The sequence below is a fragment of the Mytilus trossulus genome, chromosome 1 (assembly GCF_036588685.1).
Source record: "Mytilus trossulus isolate FHL-02 chromosome 1, PNRI_Mtr1.1.1.hap1, whole genome shotgun sequence".
NCBI lineage: Eukaryota > Metazoa > Mollusca > Bivalvia > Mytilida > Mytilidae > Mytilus > Mytilus trossulus.
In genome coordinates, this window is record NC_086373.1 from 35,268,034 (window position 1) to 35,289,046 (window position 21,013).

Below are 21,013 nucleotides of genomic sequence, written 5' to 3' on the forward strand. Positions count from 1 at the left end.
TACTGTCCTGTTTGGTTAGTTTGTGGGGCAACTATTTACAAATTACTGTCCTGTTTGGTTAGTTTACGGGGCAACAATTTACAAATTACTGTCCTGTTTGGTTTGTTTGCGGGGCAACAATTTACAAATTACTGTCCTGTTTGGTTAGTTTGCGGGGCAACTATTTACAAATTACTGTCCTGTTTGGTTAGTTTACGGGGCAACAATTTACAAATTACTGTCCTGTTTGGTTAGTTTGTGAGGCAACAATTTACAAATTACTGTCCTGTTTGGTTTGTTTACGGGGCAACAATTTACAAATTACTGTCCTGTTTGGTTAGTTTGCGGGGCAACAATTTACAAATTACTGACCTGTTTGGTTGGAATGATATTTTGTCATATCCTGTTATTTCACAAAGATCCTGTTCTAATTCATTAAACATTTCAGCATATCCCTCTGTTTGTTCGAGTGGCACAAATGGATGTATATTGGCAAACTCTGGCCACGAACATGGCTGAATTATAACATAGAACAATATTTATATTTGAAACATATTTATTTCAAGAAACAACAGGTCATTATTTAAATATTTGAATATTTGAAAAACATCAGTATGCAAGATAAAATCAAATTTGATGCTGCTCATAAATTAATGAATTGTTTGGTCACTTGTGGCATATTTTTTTAATAATCACATACTTTTACTTTTTTTATCCTGTCACTGCACGAACAACACACTTAATTCTGACTTTGTGAGATTAAAATAATACAACAAAATTTACCATCATTTCTGTAGTACTGTTTAACTTCATTGTACAGGAGCCAAGTGGAATCATGGAATGTACAAGGGATAAATCTTTATTTTCTAACTGTTTCATGTATCTTACAATATTTGTCTCTGACTGGAATCTAAAAATACATCAACAATTTTCTTAGTATTTTTTAAAAATAGGAGATAACTGTATTGTATTTTAAATTTGGCCTTCGTAAAACGTAGATTTTACTGTAGCGACGCGGAGCGGAGATAGGTAAACGGATATTTGCTACAGTAAAATCAAGTTTTACGAAGGCCAATCTTAAAATACAATACAGTTATCTCCATTGTAATGCCACATATTAAAATAAATGTCATTTAATAAATATTTTGGTTTAAAAATGACATAAATGAAAAAGTCCGCTAAACTGTCTTTAGCATCTAAACAATGTGACGTCATGTGTTTAATCTGGATGTCAAACATGAATACTAAACATACTTTTACTTTTCGTAAGCTTCAGAATGGTTTCAACATAGACAAAAAGAAGATTTGTGGGCTCAAAATGTGAATATCTTGTTTATTTTTTGAAAAATTACATATCCCCAAAAAATCAGAATTCAAAATGGTGGCTTTCTTAGTTATAGACTGGTAGAACGTGGAATCTAACCCCTCAAAATATTTATCAACGTCCAATGAAAACTATCGTTACAAACTAATTACATTAGAAAGCACACGTTTACCTCTCTGATTTGTGATCAAATTAAATTTACCACAATGCTTGAAAATTATACATAGTACCTTTTGACTTAGTTTTAGAGAATTTTCTTTTTACAAAATTCAACTCTTCTTAAATAAAATAATCAAAGTGATGGATATCACTCATGGAAAGATTAGAGGAGTAGTTTGAATTATTTCATATTAAGGTATGGTGGGGGAAAATGAACATTTATAGAGCACTATTGCTGAAAATTGCATTTACAGCAGGTCTTTAGAACGAAAATTGCTTTTTCAGTGTGAGGATAAAATGAGCTCAAATTAAATAATATGAGTCTCTAAATTTGCACATTTTTTTTTAAACTGCAGTTTATATCTAATCGAAATTATGTTGCCGGTTCAGAATATGTTTCAAAAAAACAAAAAAAATGCAAAAATTCTTCTAGTTAATGTTATCAACTATCCTTCTAAGTAATAAATTTAGTCTAGACCAACAGCTAAAAGCTTTAAAGTGCCAACAAAAATAATCTAAAAATGTTGTTTTGGGGCATTTTGTAAGTTGAAACAGAGGTTATATGGCATTGAAAATTAAAAGTTTTAGAGTGCCTTTTGATCAGATTTTCAATTTTTTTTTCAACACAGGGCATTTTCAATTTTATTTTTCAACGTAAACTAATTAAAAAACTTATTTCATTGAAATGTGGATTCTTTCTTGATTGCAAAAATATATTATACGTTTAATAAAAATTCAAATGACTAAAATAGACATAATGATTGGTGGGAAATAAACTAATAAACAATGGTTTGTTATAATTAAAAGTTTATAAATTTCAAAACTGTTTCAAGTCAATTCCTGATAAAAAAAAAAAGTGAACTAATCTAAATTGTTGATTAATTACAGATGATTATTGGAAATTTATCAGGTAAATTATAGGCCATACTTGAATACCTTTTACATTTTCATATTTAATATATTCATATTTAATTTTTTTAAGATCTTGTTAATCCATTAATCATTTATCTTTCAGATATAATTTACAGAATCACTTAATGTAATGTAGATCAAAAGTAATTGGCAATAGATAAATATATCATCCTTATAAATATCAAACATCTAATATACACATTTGTGTATTCAATTATGAGGTCAAATACTTGTGTATTAAGAATTTGATGGATATTGGAGTACTCTGTATAATTATGTAAGACTGAGGTTGATAGGTAATGTGGTCAATTTGATTGGCAGTTTAGGAGGTGGGGCCTTGTAATTAAAGGTCCACCTTGTCTCTGATTGTTTAGTGATAATGACAGTTGTCAATCATTCTAGTGGAATCAATACCCACTTACCTAATCAAAATGTTTTAAAAAAGCCTGCACATCAACACACCTTAATTACATACATTCTTGAATGAACTGCTCCAATAATATACCCAGTTTTTTTCAGTTTATTTGTGTATTATGTGCACATACATGAGAACCATAGGGAACTTTATCTTAGTGTGAATACATTTAGTAACAGTAGCTAACCTGTCCTGTTGTTAGGGAGGGTGGTGCCTAAGTAAAGATTTAGAACAAAGTCTAATCTTTCCAAAAAAATACATGTATTATTGTCAAGTCAATGTCAAGTCATTATGTACCATTTACTCAGAATTAATCATCATCCTCTGCGGGTATTAATGTACAATTCTTAAATTCAATAGAAATTTAGTTTTTTTGCATATTTTAACACTGCTTTACTCATATACTATATTAATCAACCACACGATATCCACTTCAGGTGTTGGTTCACCTTGTTAGAATTCATGTACTAATGTATAGTCTGAGTGATTTTTTTTTAAACCCTATGCTTAGGATTCAGTAGGAGGGTGGAATTTTTAGATTGTGTAATAATTAAATTCTGGGTATAAATTTGACAAAGATAAGAATATAACTCATTATATCCATCATTTTCAATCTAATTCTTTTCTTACAAGGATCTTGTGATTGCATCAATAGTATCGTGAGCTTGTTTTGTACCTTATAACAATTATGTTAATGTCAGGGATATCATGACTTGCAGAATGTATTTTTTTTTAATTTGTATCAGTCAATTATCCATCAAAATCATATGAAGGTCATATTAAAAAATATATGTATATTTCTTTCATTTGAAAAAATATTAAACAAGAATGTGTCCTCAGTACACAGATGCCCTATCCCCATTATCATTTTCTATGTTCAGTGGACCGTAGAAATGGGATAAAATCTCTAATTTTGCATTTAAGGCCACGGTTTTTTAAATTGTTGGTTTACGGATTTTCTCAATGAAAAAGTCGGGTCGGTCGGTCGGAAAAAAAAAGAAAAAAAAAGATCTTTCAAGACAGAAAACTGATATTTTAAATAAAAATATATTTCACCTTTCTAATAATATGTTTGTCATACTATTTTTTCGTCGTTCTTAAATCTTAGTTTGATGAAATATTATTGCTCAGCTGTAAACATCGCATGACATTGTCTAATAATTTCCCGTAAAAAAAGGGGGTTACACTGACAAAGACGAAATTAAATCGTCATTTCACAAACAAGAAAAACAGATTCACGTCAGTTATTTGACTTAGCTTTTAATCAAAACTTGGTGAAAATTAATAAACACGAAAACTGAGAAAGGAATTAAAAGGAAAAGCGTCGTACGAAAATAAGTTTCAACACACGTGTCAAAAACGTAATAGACTCGTCCACTGGAAAAACGAGAATATCAGGTTAAATAATCTGTAGTCATGCATTCCCGTTTTTTATACAAATGGACGATATTTTTTTTTATCTATAAAACAAGAAAATATCAAATGATTTGTTAAAATTCAGTATTTTAACTTGATGTCTTGAACTTCCACCTGTCCACATTTGGACAAGTCTATTTATGTGAGAACATGCATCTTACGGACTGGTGACAAATAAGGGAAACGAAGTTATTGTGTAATTGGTTTTAAACACAGGTTTCGTTCCGCAAAATTATTTGCGCAAACGACATTTCAAGGTCATTAATAATTGATTTGTCTATTTTTAGAAACGTAAACTGAAAGTTTCATTTTTCACAACAGAAAGTGTCATCACTTCTGTTAGTGATTAATGCATATCATTTTATAAAAAAGGATATTTTAATTATTTTTCAGGGATAATAAATTTGTTAGGGTCGGCGAGAATAAAAAAAAGCCTGAAAATTCGATTTTATTTTTATTTTGGAAATCGGCAAAATCGGGTCGGCGGATCCGTAAACCAACAAATTAAAAAATCCTGGCCTAAATTAGAAAGATCATATTATAGGGAACATGTTTACTAAGTTTCAAGTTGATTGAACTTCAACTTCATCAAAATCTAACTCGACCAAAAACTTTAACCTGAAACGGGACGAACAGACGGATGGATGAACGAATGAACAGATGGATGCACAAACAAGAAAACATAATGCCCATAAATGGGGCATAAAAATATATGTATATTTCTTTCATTTGAAAAATGCATAGAATTTTGTGTCAGAGATGAAGGGGGAAAATAATTAATGATAATAAAAAAAAAGTTTTTAAGATTAATTTGACAACACATGAGCATAACTCTTTATTCCTACCCTTTGTTTTTAATAAAAAATATTTTACCTATTAAAAACAGGATGTGTAAGAAAATCACTTGTTCTCCTGAAAGGTGTGCTTTCAATAGCAGCATTTGGGTGTGGTCCAATTTCTTCACAGATTTGTTCCTTAAAAAAGATAATACATATCATATTTATTTGAGATTATGAAGGAATGAAGGCATATTTTGACAGTATGAAATGAATAGCCTTACCAAAGAAACAGGAAGGGATGATCATGAAAAAGGATTGTTACTCAATTGTTAACTTTATACTAACAATGGGTCTTGAAATTTTTTTCATGTGATTTTAGTCATTTTTTGGACTAAAAAGTCAAAATCTAGAAATTACAAATTCAAATCAATTTCTTCACAAAGATGAAACTCTATGGACTCTTTTTGTTGAATGAAGACTAAGTTATTTCCTTTAGGTTTTTGTAAATGTGTTATTTAATAATATGCAAATTGCAAGAATTGAAAACTGCAATGATTTTAAGGTCTTCAAACTGCAAATTCTTAAGGATTTCAACATGCTACGCTTGTTTTTCAGAAACTAGAAGTTAACAAGCTGTACAAGGAAATATTTGAAGTTAATATTCCTATCACATTTCAAATGATCATAATGAAGCTGTAGACCAAATTTAAAATCATTCCCATCCATAGTTGCAGAGAAAAGCTTGATAAAATATAACTTTGTTCAATTGAGTGTTTTGAAAATTTAGACTATCAATAAAAAGGATGTGACATTAAGGCAGATGAATAAAAACAGAAAATGGGACACAGATGATGTCCGAGCTTCAATATAATGCTATAGAGGAATATAACCCAAGAACAGTAATAGTGATGAAACTTAATTTTGTACTTGATCTGTGTTTTGTGAAAACAACCATCATGGATAATTTTCATATCATTTGGTCAAGGCAAACTTAAGTTAGAGAACATAAACTAATTTTAGGATGTACATACAAGGGCAACACTTCATGCCCACTTGCAAAAGAAAATGCTAACAGGCAACATGTTTCTAGTTACAGTCATTCAGACAAACAAAAAGAGTTGAGGGATTACTAGACCTGCCATAAACTAAGGTTAAAAGAACTATATTTTTTAAATCAATCCATCCTACCAGTGTTGCTGGTGATCCTATAACTTGCAATAAATCTCTCATATCTTCTCTTTCTACAGTTTCATCTAATGCAATTCCAATCTGAAATAATGAGTAAACATAATTACAAGGACAACTGCTTATTTAATTGTGTTTCAAATATTTTTTTAATTCAAAATTAGAAAACTGATGTATCAGGTAGAGCCCACTTGCATTTTTGTAAAGCACAAATAAAACAAATACTTCTTTCTGATATAAACAACGTAATACAGATAATATGGTTTCAAGATAATCAATTTGGAATAGTATCTTATACCTGTATACAATTATCATTAGAATACTATTACAACTAGAGGCTCTAAAGAGCCTGTGTCACTCACCTTGGTATATGTGAATATTAAACAAAAGAAGCAGATGGATTCATGACAAAATTGTGTTTTGGTGATGGTGATGTGTTTGTACATCTTACTTTACTGAACATTCTTGCTGCTTACAATTATCTCTATCTATAATGAACTTGGCCCAATGAAAATTGTTAAAAATTGACTATAAAGGACATTAACTCCTTAGGGGGTCAATTGACCATTTCAGTCATGTTGACTTATTTGTAAATCTTACTTTGCTGAACATTATTGCTGTTTACAGGTTATCTCTATCTATAATAATATTCAAGATAATAACCAAATACAGCAAAATTTCCTTAAAATCACCAATTTAGGGGGAGCAACCCAACAATGGGTTGTTCAATTCATCTGAAAATTTAAGGACAAGATAGATCTTGATCTGATAAACAATTATACCCCGTGTCAGATTTGCTCTAAATGCTTTGGTTTTTGAGTTATAAGCCAAAAACTGCATTTTACCCCTATGTTCTATTTTAAGCACAGGCGGCCATCTTGCTTGGATGGCCGGGTCATTGGACACATTTTTTAAACTAGATACCCCAATAATGATTGTGGCTAAGTTTGGATTAATTTGGCCCAGTCGTTTCAGGAGAAGATTTTTGTAAAAGATTTCTAAGATTTACACAAAATGGTTAAAAATGGACTATAAAGGGCAATAACTCCTAAAGGGGTCATCTGACCATTTTGGTCCTGTTGACTTAGTTGTAAATCTTTCTTTGCTGAACCTTTTTGCGGGATTTATCTCTATCTATAATAATATTCAAGATAATAACCAAAAACAGGAAAATTTCCTTAAAATCACCAATTCAGGGGCAGCAACCCAACAACCAGTTGTCCAATTCATCTGAAAATTTCAGGGCAGAAATAACTTGAACTGAGTAACAATTTAACCCCCATGTCAGATTTGCTCTAAATGCTTTGGTTTTTGAGTTATAAGCCAAAAACTGCATTTTACCCCATTGTTCTATTTTTAGCCATGGCAGCCATCTTGGATGGTTGGCCAGGTCACCGGACACACTTTTTAAACTAGATACCCTAATGATGATTGTGGCCAAGTTTGGTTCGATTTGGCCCAGTAGTTTCAGAGGAGAAGATTTTTGTAAAAGTTAATGACGATGGACGACGGACGACAGACGACAGACGATGACGGACGCCAAGTGATGAGAAATGCTCACTTGGCCGTTTGGGCCAGGTGAGCTAAAAAGATATTATGCAAAATACAAAATTTCTTAACAAAAACTATGGAGATCATAAATATATTTATTCCTTAAAATTTGGACGAACAGTACATATTTTAATTTTCTTATATATTTTTAGCTGATTTAAGCCAATATCCCGAAAAATTCACACAATATTGGTCAATTATGGTTAAAATGGACAGTGATTTCAGATTTGTAGATATTTCCTTAATTTAATACATAATATATGGACAGATGACAGATGACAGCAGCAAAGTATCAGTTTGAAGGAATGAATAGTAATCAATACAGATAAAGGTAAGTAAAAAGTATATATACATACATGACCATCAGAATAGTATCTGAAATTTATTTTCTTTTTCATTGCTTTGTTTACAATTTCTGCCTGTCCATTTTTGGGCCAAAAATACAAAGTATCGTAGAATTGTTTCATATCCATTCTGTGTCCTGCCTTTTTCAAACCTGAAATCAAAATTATAAACATAAAATATACGTATTGAAATACTCACTAACTGCCAAAATATAACACATTGAAAGTGCTTGCATAGCTTAATTTGTACATGTTTTAAAAGATTTTTTTTAGCTTCTGAGCCTCACAAGGGCCCTAATAAAATTATTTGAATAGAATTATGAAAATCACCTTCAGCTAGGATAACTGCAGCATTATGAACTCTGTTACCAATGTGACGTAGGCCATCAGGACCATGATAAACAGCAAACATAGCCGACATATTAGCTAGCAATGCCTGAAATACAAAATTAAATGTAATTATGTACAAATTTTTTTAATTGAGTTTATTTTTTTTATTAATTCTAATCATGAAGAATAACATTCACCTCATCCCATAAGAATCATCTTTCTGGGGTTTCAAGATAGATTTCTAGAATACGTAACGTCCAGGATGTAAGTTGAAATAAAAATCTTGAAATTCATATTCTATTTCAACACTTCACTGTATAAAATACTAAAAAAATCCTAACTGTTATCTTTTGAAACGATATATTTCCAAATAATGATGTTTATTTTATATAGGGTTTAAGTTCAATCTGCTCTTTTTCAATTGGTCTCTATTTTAAGTTCAGGGTTTTCCTAATTACCTCTTTTGTTAGTCCTAATCAATTCATTAAAATAGAACTGACCTGAAGATTTTCATAATCTATGAAAACCATAATTAAAACCACAAGTAAATTGAACATAGGCAAACACTTGTTACAACTAAAAGTTTGTTACAACTACACATTTTTTCAATGATTTTGAAATAGTTATAATAATTTTGACAACTTTTTATCTTAAAAATCTGCCAAATTTTGTAAATGCACTTTTTCATTAGTTTCTTACAAAAATTCAATGCTAGTGGATAAAATGCTTGATTACAGTAAACATCCTATAAATTTGTTACTTCTTTCCAGATAGCTTATTGACTAGCCTTGCAGTGTTGCAGATTTTACACTGATGGAAAGTTCCATGAAGTAAGACTATGGCATCTGTTTGATTAGAGGTCATATCATAGGGAACATGTTTACTAAGTTTCAACTTGATTGGACTTCAACTTCATCAAAAACTACCTTGACCAAAAACTTTAACCAAAACTTTAACCTGAAGCAGGTGTACAGACGAACGAACGAACATAGACGGACAGACACACAGACCAGAAAACATAATGCCCATAAATGGGGCATAAAAATTGATGTGATTGCCAATGAGATAACTGTCCACCAGAGACAGAATGATTTAGAAGTAAATAACTTTATGTCACTGTGTGGCCTTCAACAAAATATCTTTACTATAGTTTAACAAGAATGTGTCCATTTTTCTATATTTAGTGGACCGAGAAATTGGAGTCAAAACTCTTATTTGTCATTTATATTAGAAAGATAATAACAAACGGAACATGTATAATAAGTTACAAGTATTGGACTTCAACGTCATCAAAAACTTTAACCTGAAACTTTCACTATAATTTTCAACGTTCAGGACCGTGAAATTGAAGTCAAAACTCTAATATGGCATTAAAATCAGGAAGATCATATCATAGGGAACATGTGTACAAAGTTTCAAGTTGATGGGACTTCAACTTCATCAAAAACTACCTTGACCAAAAACTTTGACCTGAAACTTGCACTATCATTTTCTATGTTCAGTGAACTATGAAATTGGGACCAAAAACTTTAACCTGAAGCAGGACAAAGGGACGAACAGACAAACGAACAAACGGACGCAGACCAGAAAACATAATGCCCCTCTACTACTAGGTGTATCGTAGGTGGGGCATAAAAACAGTCCCCTTATAATCAAGCTTGTATTTCAGGGTTTTTCAGCAAAGCATATTATACAATGCCAAAGCCAGCTGCAGTGATGTTTTCTTCTTCAGATAATATAGCTTATGTACGGGGGAAAATGTGTATGGTAGGCTTTTGTGCAAAAAATAATTCTTATAGCAGTGGCTACAAAAGGGTGTGGAATTTTTAACAAAAAGATCTTTGAAACTTAATTTATGTCTTACCTGAATAAATACTCTAGTGCATAAATTACAGTATAAAATGTATCAAAATTTCATCAAACCTAAACATTGTTGCATGATTTTACAGGACACAAAGATTTCCTTCTTTGCATACTTTCAATTTTAACAAGAATGGTAAACATTTAGGGTTCAGATTACTTACATGTAAATACAAGTAACCTGAAATACACAAATACTTCAGTAAAAAGCTGGACTCAAACCATTTATTTACTAATTTTTGCACTTGTTTACACGACTATTTTAAGGTATCTTTGCACTGCATAATTATAGAACAGTGAAACTAAGTGTCTGGAGATCAGTGTCTTATCACTATCTTTAAAATTCAATACGATCGAATAAAAGAATGATAAATAATTGCAGTTTTTTTTAAAGAAAACAAAATCATGAAAAATATGCTGGCTGGTTTTTCTGCCTTCATTTTTATTTTTTTTAAACAGAAAGTAAAAAGCATATTTTGAAAGAAAAACAAAAACAAGAACATATATGAAATGATTTCAACTAAAAATTGGTAAAAATAATGAAAATGAAAGTTGAGAATGAGAAATACATATCATAACTAATATTTATAAAATGGATATACTTGTTAGGTTGTACATATAATACTATTAGTTTGCATGTGCACACATACAACTCATTCATTTGTAAAAATAAGCATGTGACTTAAAACACTCGTACAAACACTACCAATATAAAGCATTATATATATAGTAATGTAGTGAGCAATTTTAATTAATTTTCAATAAAAGTTTCTTTCCATCCTAAAAAGTACTTGACAGTTTCAAGGAAAGATTGCTAATGAACTCAAATTCAACATTATTTTTCATAAAAATTATGTTTACTTGTATTAATAAATTTGTAAGGAAAAAATACTATTGACAGAAAAGAATCTATTAGATATGAGCTATACATTGGCGGATCCAGTGGAACCCCCCGGTTTTTTTTGGCTGATCAATGCATTTGAATGGGGACATAAAGTTGGAACTCTACCTTTGGCCTGGGTTGGGATCCCCCCCCCCTTTTTAAAATGGCTGGATCAGCCCCTGCTATATTTTGGGTTTTTACACCTTTCAGTCATTTTGTAATGATTTTAAGGAGCAATTATTAATGAGGAAATTCAGAAAAGATGGAAACACATGAAAATCTTAAATACCCATACTAAGGTCAGATGAAACCAAGAATCCACAATTATTATTTTTCTAAGCTTTGTACAATGTTAGGATATATAATACCTGTGCTGTACATATGTTACTGGTAGCTTTGTCTCTACGGATATGTTGTTCTCTTGTCTGTAAAGCCAGTCTGTAAGCATTATTGCCTCTAGCATCTCTAAAATAATAAACATAAACATTTAAATGATTTTTCAAAATTTAATTTACTGTAAAGTCAGAAATTATTGCGATATATTTTTTTTAATGTTATTCATATAACACAACGTTATTGGAATAACACAACTGACTGAGTATTGCATTAAAAAGATTGTCCTCTCTGATACATGTATCTAAATACAGATTTAACTGAAATTGTGATATCTAATTTCACAATGTCAATTTTTTTTTTAAATGCGTAATAATAAACACACACAACAATTTCAAATAATTAGCAAATAAGAATATATTAAAGAGTTGCTGTAAAAATATTCAATTATATGATTTTATAGACAACTGCAATTGCAAATAAATAAAACTTTTCAACATTTTGAAAATATCCTGAGTAACAGGTTCAAACTGAACAACTGCAATGTTTTGTATGTATGGAAACCTTTAATCAAAGGGGAGTCTCATCAATCCTACAATCAAACCAAAAACATTTATTTTATTATCAATACTATGAAATACTTCAATATATCACAAATGCTGGCAAATTTTCAAAATTATTTGAAAACCAATGTTTACCTGATATGACCACATAAAACCAGTTTTCTTCACAATTCTTCATGATAAGTATAGCAATTTTATTGAGTAACAATTCAATGGACGGCACAGCATTTACACTACCTTGTTACTCCGATCATCCTTCCCGGCATTAACCTCATAAATTGGTGTTTACATGAAAAGAAGCCAGCATGAGGCCCACCATAACCCATTGGTATACCAAATCTCTGACTGGACCCTACTGCCATATCTGCCTGGAACTCTCCAGGGGGTCGGAGGCATGTTAGAGCCATTAAATCTGTCGCACATACAACTAAAGTCTGTAAAATAAAATGTACACATTATCAAAGACATAAGAAGTGCTGTAAGACAGGTTAGAATAAAGCTATTATTTGGATGGATTAAACTTTAAACCTTGATTTTCCTTACTTCATACTAATAAAAGGCATGAAATAAAGTTCCCATTAGAATCAGTGTATTTTAACATATTGATTTTCATATTCTTTGGCTCCCAATATGATAGTTGTTTCATTAGTATTCCTACTGAAGGAATGTGGTTATTTTGTTTATAGTAATTTTTCAGACATAACTAATTTAGAAATTATTGAAGAATAGAAAGTAAACTGACATAAATGGTCCCTAAAAAAAAAAGCTTCAAAGGAACTTTGTTATTGAAGTTATTTATGTGCTTTAGCAGAAAAGTTAAGACAAATAAAAATGGGTAACCTCTAAACATCTAATTGACAGTGTCTGGGGATGACTCTTTGATGATTACAAAGCTGAAGGGCCATGACCAAATAATTTTCATGAAAATGGGACATGTTTATTCTTCTACAACAGCACACAAGATGTAATTGACCTAACATTAGTGATTCAACACAGTAAAAAGCTAGGGGAATATCTTACTTCTACAATTTTGTGGCAGACACGAAAAATACTTAAAGATCATATCACAATTCAGGATAGGGATAAATTAAAATCTAATAATAAAATGTCATGGCTTTATATGTACCCCATTGGCATGAGCTTCAGCAATAAGTTCCCCATAGTCTACAACATTGCCTTCTGTGTCTGGATACTGAATCAATAGACCTGACACATCACGGTTCGACAAATCCATCTTGTGCCAATCTACTCTCTCCACCTCTATACCAAGAGCACTGTAATAAGAACAAAATTTATCACCACAATCACAACTCCACAATCAGAAAATCAGAGATTTTGTTTAGCTTTAAGCATAGGCTCAGGCAAAAGAAATGCTAGTTATAAGATAAATTTTGTTATTCAAATTATAGTGCTTTTTCTATTCAGACTTGACTTATGTCGAGAATACATGAAAAAGAAGAAAAAGTTGTACATATAGTTATTTGTAAAAGACATATAGAATTGTCCAAGAAAACATTGAGACATCTAAAAGTCTTTATGTTACCATATAAGAAAAAAGTGATATTCCAATGTTTTGCATTTGGTTCAATTTTGAGCTCAAGACTTAACATGAAAAACTTTCCAACCTGGTTTCATACTTTGAGCTTAAATTTTTGATAATTTATATGTTGATGTATTTTTAAGGGAAGTTACATTTTGGAAATCTCATCTGCTTTTCATCTTTTCTTGAATGTGATATACAGACACATAGATTAAAAAAATCTCCCTTTATTCATCAAAAAGTCCTTGCAAATTTGCTTTGTTTATATACATGTGTATACCTTGCTCTGGTTTCAATAACTCCAATAGTCTGTGGATGACATTTATGGTCAATGAAAAACTTCCTCCTTTTGTTGTATCTAAAAACAAAACAATAAAATCAATTTCGGATAAAAATCAATATAACCAGCTGTAATAAGATCAAAAATGTATATGGCTTTAAAAAAAATCAATTATGCAGTTGTACAAGCAATTGCACATCACATATCCATGGAATGTATTTGCCAGGCCCCCGCAGTAATTGTTTATTGACTTTGAAACTTTTGCATAGTTGACATGATAAAGTTAATGATTAGGTCAGTTAAAAATAACTTCAAATGGAAACTCAATGACATTTGGTATGTAGGTATATAGGGCATTTGCAAATCTCATTTCCATGAAGAGTATATTGCCTCATTTACTAGGTCATGGTTAATAGACTTTGTAACTTTTTACTTTACATGTTGGTGTTTGTGTTTGTGTTTACATGTAGGTAGTAAAACTGCTTACAAGTCATCGGTTTTGGTACACAGTTATATCACAATTCTCATTTCCAGGGAGATAATTTGACCCTACACTTTCAGTCATGTTTCATTGACTTGAATATATATAAAGCATTGTGTATTAAAAGTTCAATTATACAAATTTAACTTTACAAAGGCAAAAACATATCTCTGTGTTAACTGTTTATTTACTTTTACCAATATATTTCAAATATCAGATAATAAATAAATTTGGTGTATTTAATGTCTTCTGATTGGTTAAAAGTATTAGTTTTATTTCCAATTTGTCAATTTTTATGGCGACACGCCCACTCTGACGTTGTGTAATCCCTCTAATTAAATTTTTATACATTTTCTATATGAATTTGCAATTAAAGGCATTTCACGCAAGAAGCATTATGAATTTATATCTAGTCTTTATTAGACATAAACTACTGAGATCTATGAGATCTAGCACAGTGAACTTCTTAGTGATAACTGATCCAAATAGCGAATTTGAATTAACATAAACATTTTATACAACATTAACTACAGATATGTGTGAGACTGATTATTGATTTTCTTCTTCTCTTTAAATGCATTAAATGCTCTACTGAACCATTTTTGTTTTAAAAAAGATAGTTGAAAAAGTATTTCATTCTGATATTGGAAAGATCAAGATTCTAACTTGGTAATTTAACAAAGCATGCTAAATATCATTCCCCAAATATAAAACATCATCATTTTCTTGTAATTTCTAGATATGTCACTGTTGAATTATTCAATCTATTTACCTACAGAACTGTAGCTCATATGGTCCTTATGCCATTATTTAACATTTGCTGACCAAAAGAGCTATCATTTAGTTTATAAATTGGTGTGTTTTCCCTACATTGGTAAATATCTGTTGTAACTTTGCCATTATAACCTTAAAATCACTAAGCAATGAAACAAAATACAAGGTGCAAAATCCAGTCGCTCATTTTTTCAGGAAAACATGCAGATGCCGATAAAATAAACAGCAAGCTATCCCTACTAGGACTGATCCCCACTTTAACTGTTAGGTATATGACATTATGTTCTATTATTATGTATCCTACCTGTAACATAACTGCATGGCCTCTGCCCCAGCAGTCGCCTCATCCAGGAGTGAAGCATTGGCTATAGGTAGAGCTGTCAGATCACATATCATTGTTTGGTAATTACATAAACTTTCTAGTCTGCCTTGGGCTAATTCTGCCTGATATGGTGTATACTGTGTAGTCCTTCAAAATATATTAGCCCTTTATTATCTTACATCAACTTACAAACATATAAAATGGTAAGAAAATGCAAGTACTTTATTTAAAAGTTTTCAGCAAAAAGAGTCCTGCGGGAGGGGTTGTACAAGTATGTTTAACCCAGCAAAAATCCTTCATGTGCCTGTCCCAAGTTAGGAGTCTGTAATACACTGGTTGGTTTTGGTTGCTGCCTCATCATGTTTTGCCATAAATCAGGCCTGTTGGTTTTCTCTTTCAATGGTTTTACATTTTGTCATGACTGAGGTCCATTTTTTGTGTGTCTACATTGGCTAGAGGTATATGTTTGAGTTTAACAAAACATATTTAACCATGCTGCATTTTTGAGCCTGTCCCAAATCAGGATCTGCTGGCATTTGTTAGTCCTGTGTGATTTTTTCAATATTAGTTCATTTATATGTTTTGAAGTTGAGTATGATGTCCATTTTCAATCAAAAATAGTACACATTTTTGTTTTAGGGCCTGCTGAGGCCCACCTCTGGGTTCAGGATTTTCTTGCGGTGTTGAAGACCCTTTGGTGGCCTTCAGCTGTTAGCTGCTCATTGGTCAGGTTGTTGTCTCTTAGATGTATTCCCCAATTCCATTCTCAATTTTATTATTTATTTTACTTCAATCAATTTTGCAATTCATGTGCACATGCATGTATATCCAAATAAACAAAGAATTTCATATGGTTATATGATTATGGATATTTCTATGTGAAATAATTTCAATCATCCAACCGTCTCCTTATATATTTATTATTCATTTATGATTATGAAGAATAATCCTTTTCATTCACTTACCATCCTGGATTTTCAAATATATTTCTAAGTATTGTAGTAGGTGTATATGTATTGTAGTAGCCAATTCCAATATAACTTCGCCATACTTGGTTTTTTGAAGCCATGGAGTATAATTTTTCTATTAAATCTGTTTCACCTGTTGATTAAATATATATTTCATTTAAAAATGAGAATCACTAAATCATTACATATGGTCAAATCAATATCAAATGGACAAGACTTGTAAGCCCCATTATCGGTCGTCCCAATGCCTATATCACTCTGCTCAGTTCCTTAATATTATTCCATTTCAAGGCTTTGTGACGACAAATACAGTGACACTGCCTTAACAACTTTAAGCCGGACATATCAGTGTCGTTATAATGTTTGAACCAAGGTTGAAACTTTTGACCCGAACCTTTAAGTCAACTTCCAGTTGCTGTTGAAATATAGAAAACATTTTTAAAAGCCATAAATACAGTCCGATAAATCTGTTATCGGGTTATCTGCATATTGAGATTGAAAAATATCAGCTGCTCACCACAATATGAAGGCTTTTTGATCTCGTTCGCTGTGACACGCAGCTGATATTATACAATAATGCATCAACATGTAGACAACCTGATAATTGGTACTTGTCTTTGTGTTTCAACTTAAAAACTATTAGTCTATGGATTCCTATAAATTAATATTAGTAAGTAAACACTGTGCAGAATACACAATTTACCTAATGGTTCTTCCATCCTTAATTCTCTATCCATCAGAATACTTGCTGGAACTGTTTTGGTTATCATCTCTTTCATATTCTATAACAGATAGTAATTAATGTTACAACATTTTAGGATATTACAACAAAAAACAATATATTACAACAAAAAAGAATGTAACATTTTAGAATATTACAACAAAAAACAATGTATTACAACAAAAAAGAATGTAACATTTTAGAATGTTACAACAAAAAACAATATATTACAACAAAAAAGAATGTAACATTTTAGAATGTTACAACAAAAAACAATGTAACATTTTAGAATATTACAACAAAAAACAATGTAACATTTTAGAATATTACAACAAAAAACAATGTAACTTTTACAAACTGTTATGCCTATTCTTAAAGAAATGTTTCCCTTTAATAGCAATAATTCTGAAAATAAAAATAATGGGGTTCCCTTTTAAATGAATTTGGTACAGATGAGTCTGCATCCTTTATTCTTCCTCAACTTCAAAACAGTAAACTGGTTTAATTTCAACTTTTAATAATCTTCTATATGCATGATATGTGTTGCCAATGGTATCTTAGCCTTATATTAATTTTCATAATTAGTTACTTTAAGAATGATAAGAAAAGTTAGATTATGCAACTTGAACAAAACATTAGTGAAGCACAAGCAAAGATAAGTCTTATGTTACTTTTTACTAAATTGAAAATCTCTGAACAAAATTATTGTTCCTTTTAACATGTTTTACCAAACTAAGTCAGTATTGGGGAAAATGGGGCACAAAGGTATGGGTAAAGTGGGGCATAAAGTTTTGAAGAAAGTGGGGCACAAAGGTTTGAGAAAAGTCGGGCATAAAGTTTTAAGGAAAGTAGGGCATACACCTAATATTTTCTTTAGAGTAGGTTTAAACCTTGTTAACGAATGATAACAATAATATTTTAAATGCATGATACATCCTTTGAATAAGAATATTTACTAATGTAATATAGTAATATTATAAGTGCTTTTTTTTATCTAGAACTTTTAACAATTTCCTTTGTCCTTATAACTATTATTCATAATTTCTGAATATGAACTGTATGCTTTCTTTACCTTTGCAAGCTAATACTGAGGTATATATATATGCTTGAGCACACAATAAAATATCAAATTCTTATATAATATACAATTTATACATGAAATTAAATGAAGTATCAATTTTGGCACTTTTATTTTCATGTCTACATGAATACTTTAAAAATTGAACATTTTTTGAATAAGCATAAAAGATATATACAACATTTTTTTTTAATTTCTCTGTGATCATGGTAATAATTCAAGTCAAAACTGTTTCCCTACATGTATATCATGTACCTAGTCTATAAAAAATATGGTCAAAAATAAATTATTTTACCAACCTACATTGTACGTACATGTACCAACACATGACCTATACCTACTCTTTTTAATGCCAAATGGCAGGGAAAAACCTTAATTTAACATAAAATATTTTTAGCAATAACTATTGAATTGATATACAAATAATTCTTAATTTTATATTTTGAGTAAACAATTTTATTATGTAAATTTCAATTACATGTATGAAAATTTACAAAATCTGGCATAACAATATTGATGCAGTTGAATAAATAGTAGCACCCACAAACATCATGTTTTTAATTTATTCTAAATCTGTTTTGTAGTCGTTTTTCAAATTTGGATAAACCCTTAAAGCCCACACATTTCAAAAGGTCATACATGTAGTTTATATCATAAATCATATTGCATCATCAATTTTCATACAACTTCTTGTACTTTTCATTCAAAAATGTATTTTATTGAACATGTTGAAAGGAAAAAAAAAAAAAAAAGTACATGACCTATGTAACTACCAACTAGGTTAAGCAAAATTATATTTGGTTCCAGAACCTTACTTAAAGCAATTAAAATGAGATTGTACATGTATAATGGATTGATTGTCCTTCTTTTAATAAATACATTAAAATAATCTGATAAATCAATATTTTGCAATTGTCAGTTATTCATTCTCCTTTGCTTTCATATTTCATGTATAAGAACTGGACTAACTTGAAGACATTTGGAAAATCTTTCTGTGTCTCAAAGAAGAGTCTTAAAAAAATGTTTGAACTTTAAAGAGGGGGTATTCAGGTACACAATAATAATCCAAAAATCATTGCTTTGCTGTTTCATCATTGCAAATTAAAATAGTTCAAAAAGTTTCAAAATCTAGAATAGAATATAAAATATCTTAACAAGTTCACATGCTCAATAGCCATGATGGACTGATTTCTTTCTGGGGCTTGTAAAAGAGGGACGAAAGATACCAAAGGGACAGTCAAACTCATAAATCTAAAACAAACAGAAAAACAAAAGTACACATGACACAACATAGAAAACTTAACTAGAGGCTCTAAAGAGCCTGTGTCGCTCACCTTGATATATGTGAATTAAACAAAGGAAGCAGACAGTTCATGACAAAATTGTGTTTAGGTGATTGTGCATCTTACTTTACTGAACATTCTTGCTGCTTACAATTATCTCTATCTATAATGAACTTGTCTGTGTAGTTTCAGTGGAAAATGTTAGTAAAAATTTACAAATTTTATGAAAATTGTTAAAAATTGATTATAAGGGCCAATAACTTCTTAGGGGGTCAATTGACCATTTTGGTCATTTGACTTATTTTTGAGTCTTAAATTGCTGTACATTATTGCTGTTTACAGTTTATCTCTATCTATAAAAATATTCAGTATAATAACCCAAAACAGCAAAATTTCCTTAAAATAACCAATTTAGGGGCAGCAACCTAACAACGAGTTGTCTGATTCATCTAAAAATTTCAGGGCAGATAGATCTTGACCAGATAAACAATTTTACTCATTGTCAGATTTGCTCTACCGTATTCAGCCGTGTATAGTACGCATTTATGTATAGTCCGCACCCCCTTTACATCCCCTTAAAAACGAGAAAAAAAGTTTTGTAAAAAAAAAAAAAAAAAAAAAAAAAATTATTGTAAAAGTCTAGTTCACTGTAAAAATCCATTGAAAGAGAGCTATTCTCCATGTATTTAAAAAAAAAAAATAATTATGTTTTATTTATTTCATAAGAAAATGAAATGATAGAACTTTTCATCAGGTAGTTAATATTTAATAATTTTATATAAGTAGTTATTAATCAAGAGATTCATTTTAAAATCAACATGTGTCTAAGTATGTCCAAGCTGATATATAATATAACAGAAATAATTTGAATATTATGAAACAAAAGAAAAAAGAGATCAAACATTTATCTAAATTATTTAGCAGTAATCAAAATTTTCAAACTATTTAATCTTATATAATCCTTTCATTGATTATGTTGTTTTATTGCCTGGGATTATAATATTTAACACCTGTCAAAACTTGACATCATTATTTAATTGCTACACACCCATACTTAATCCTTAATTACCTCTCCAGGATGTCACACCTTTACTTTGTATAATCAATTTTGAAAAAGTTAAAAAAGAATAAAAGAATAAGAATTAAATGAAGTAAATACAATAAACGTCTCCAATATACATTGTTGATGCAGAAAAACGAAATTTAAGAAAAAAAAATAAAAAAAAATTTTTTTTTTTAATAAATTTCGGAAACCGTCTATAGTTGTGTATAGTCCGCAACCCTTGTACAAACTACATATTTAAGGAAAAAAAGTGCGGACTATACATGCCCAAATACGGTAAATGCTTTGGATTTTGAGTTATAAGCCAAAAACTGAATTTTCCCCTATGTTCTATTTTTAGCCATGGCAACCATCTTGGTTGGATGGCCGGGTAACAAAACACAAATTTTAAACTAGATACATCAATGATGATTGTGGCCAAGTTTGGAATAATTTGGCCTGGTAGTTTCAGAGGAGAAGATTTTTGTAAA

General features: G+C 30.4%; 1 protein-coding gene across 1 annotated transcript in view; it reads right to left on the reverse strand.

The window, feature by feature from the left end:
* LOC134722705 (glycine dehydrogenase (decarboxylating), mitochondrial-like) overlaps nt 1-21,013 on the reverse strand; it is a 44,106-nt gene that overhangs the window by 14,186 nt on the left and 8,907 nt on the right. The window contains exons 3-15 of the mRNA XM_063586330.1: nt 17,102-17,180; nt 16,396-16,531; nt 15,413-15,577; nt 13,854-13,931; nt 13,160-13,307; nt 12,271-12,467; nt 11,506-11,602; nt 8,395-8,500; nt 8,077-8,216; nt 6,173-6,253; nt 5,079-5,179; nt 763-889; nt 352-494 (exon numbers count right to left, since the gene is read on the reverse strand). Of these exons, the coding sequence (XP_063442400.1) occupies nt 352-494; nt 763-889; nt 5,079-5,179; nt 6,173-6,253; nt 8,077-8,216; nt 8,395-8,500; nt 11,506-11,602; nt 12,271-12,467; nt 13,160-13,307; nt 13,854-13,931; nt 15,413-15,577; nt 16,396-16,531; nt 17,102-17,180 (1,598 nt within the window). The remainder of the gene's footprint in view (nt 1-351; nt 495-762; nt 890-5,078; nt 5,180-6,172; nt 6,254-8,076; nt 8,217-8,394; nt 8,501-11,505; nt 11,603-12,270; nt 12,468-13,159; nt 13,308-13,853; nt 13,932-15,412; nt 15,578-16,395; nt 16,532-17,101; nt 17,181-21,013) is intronic.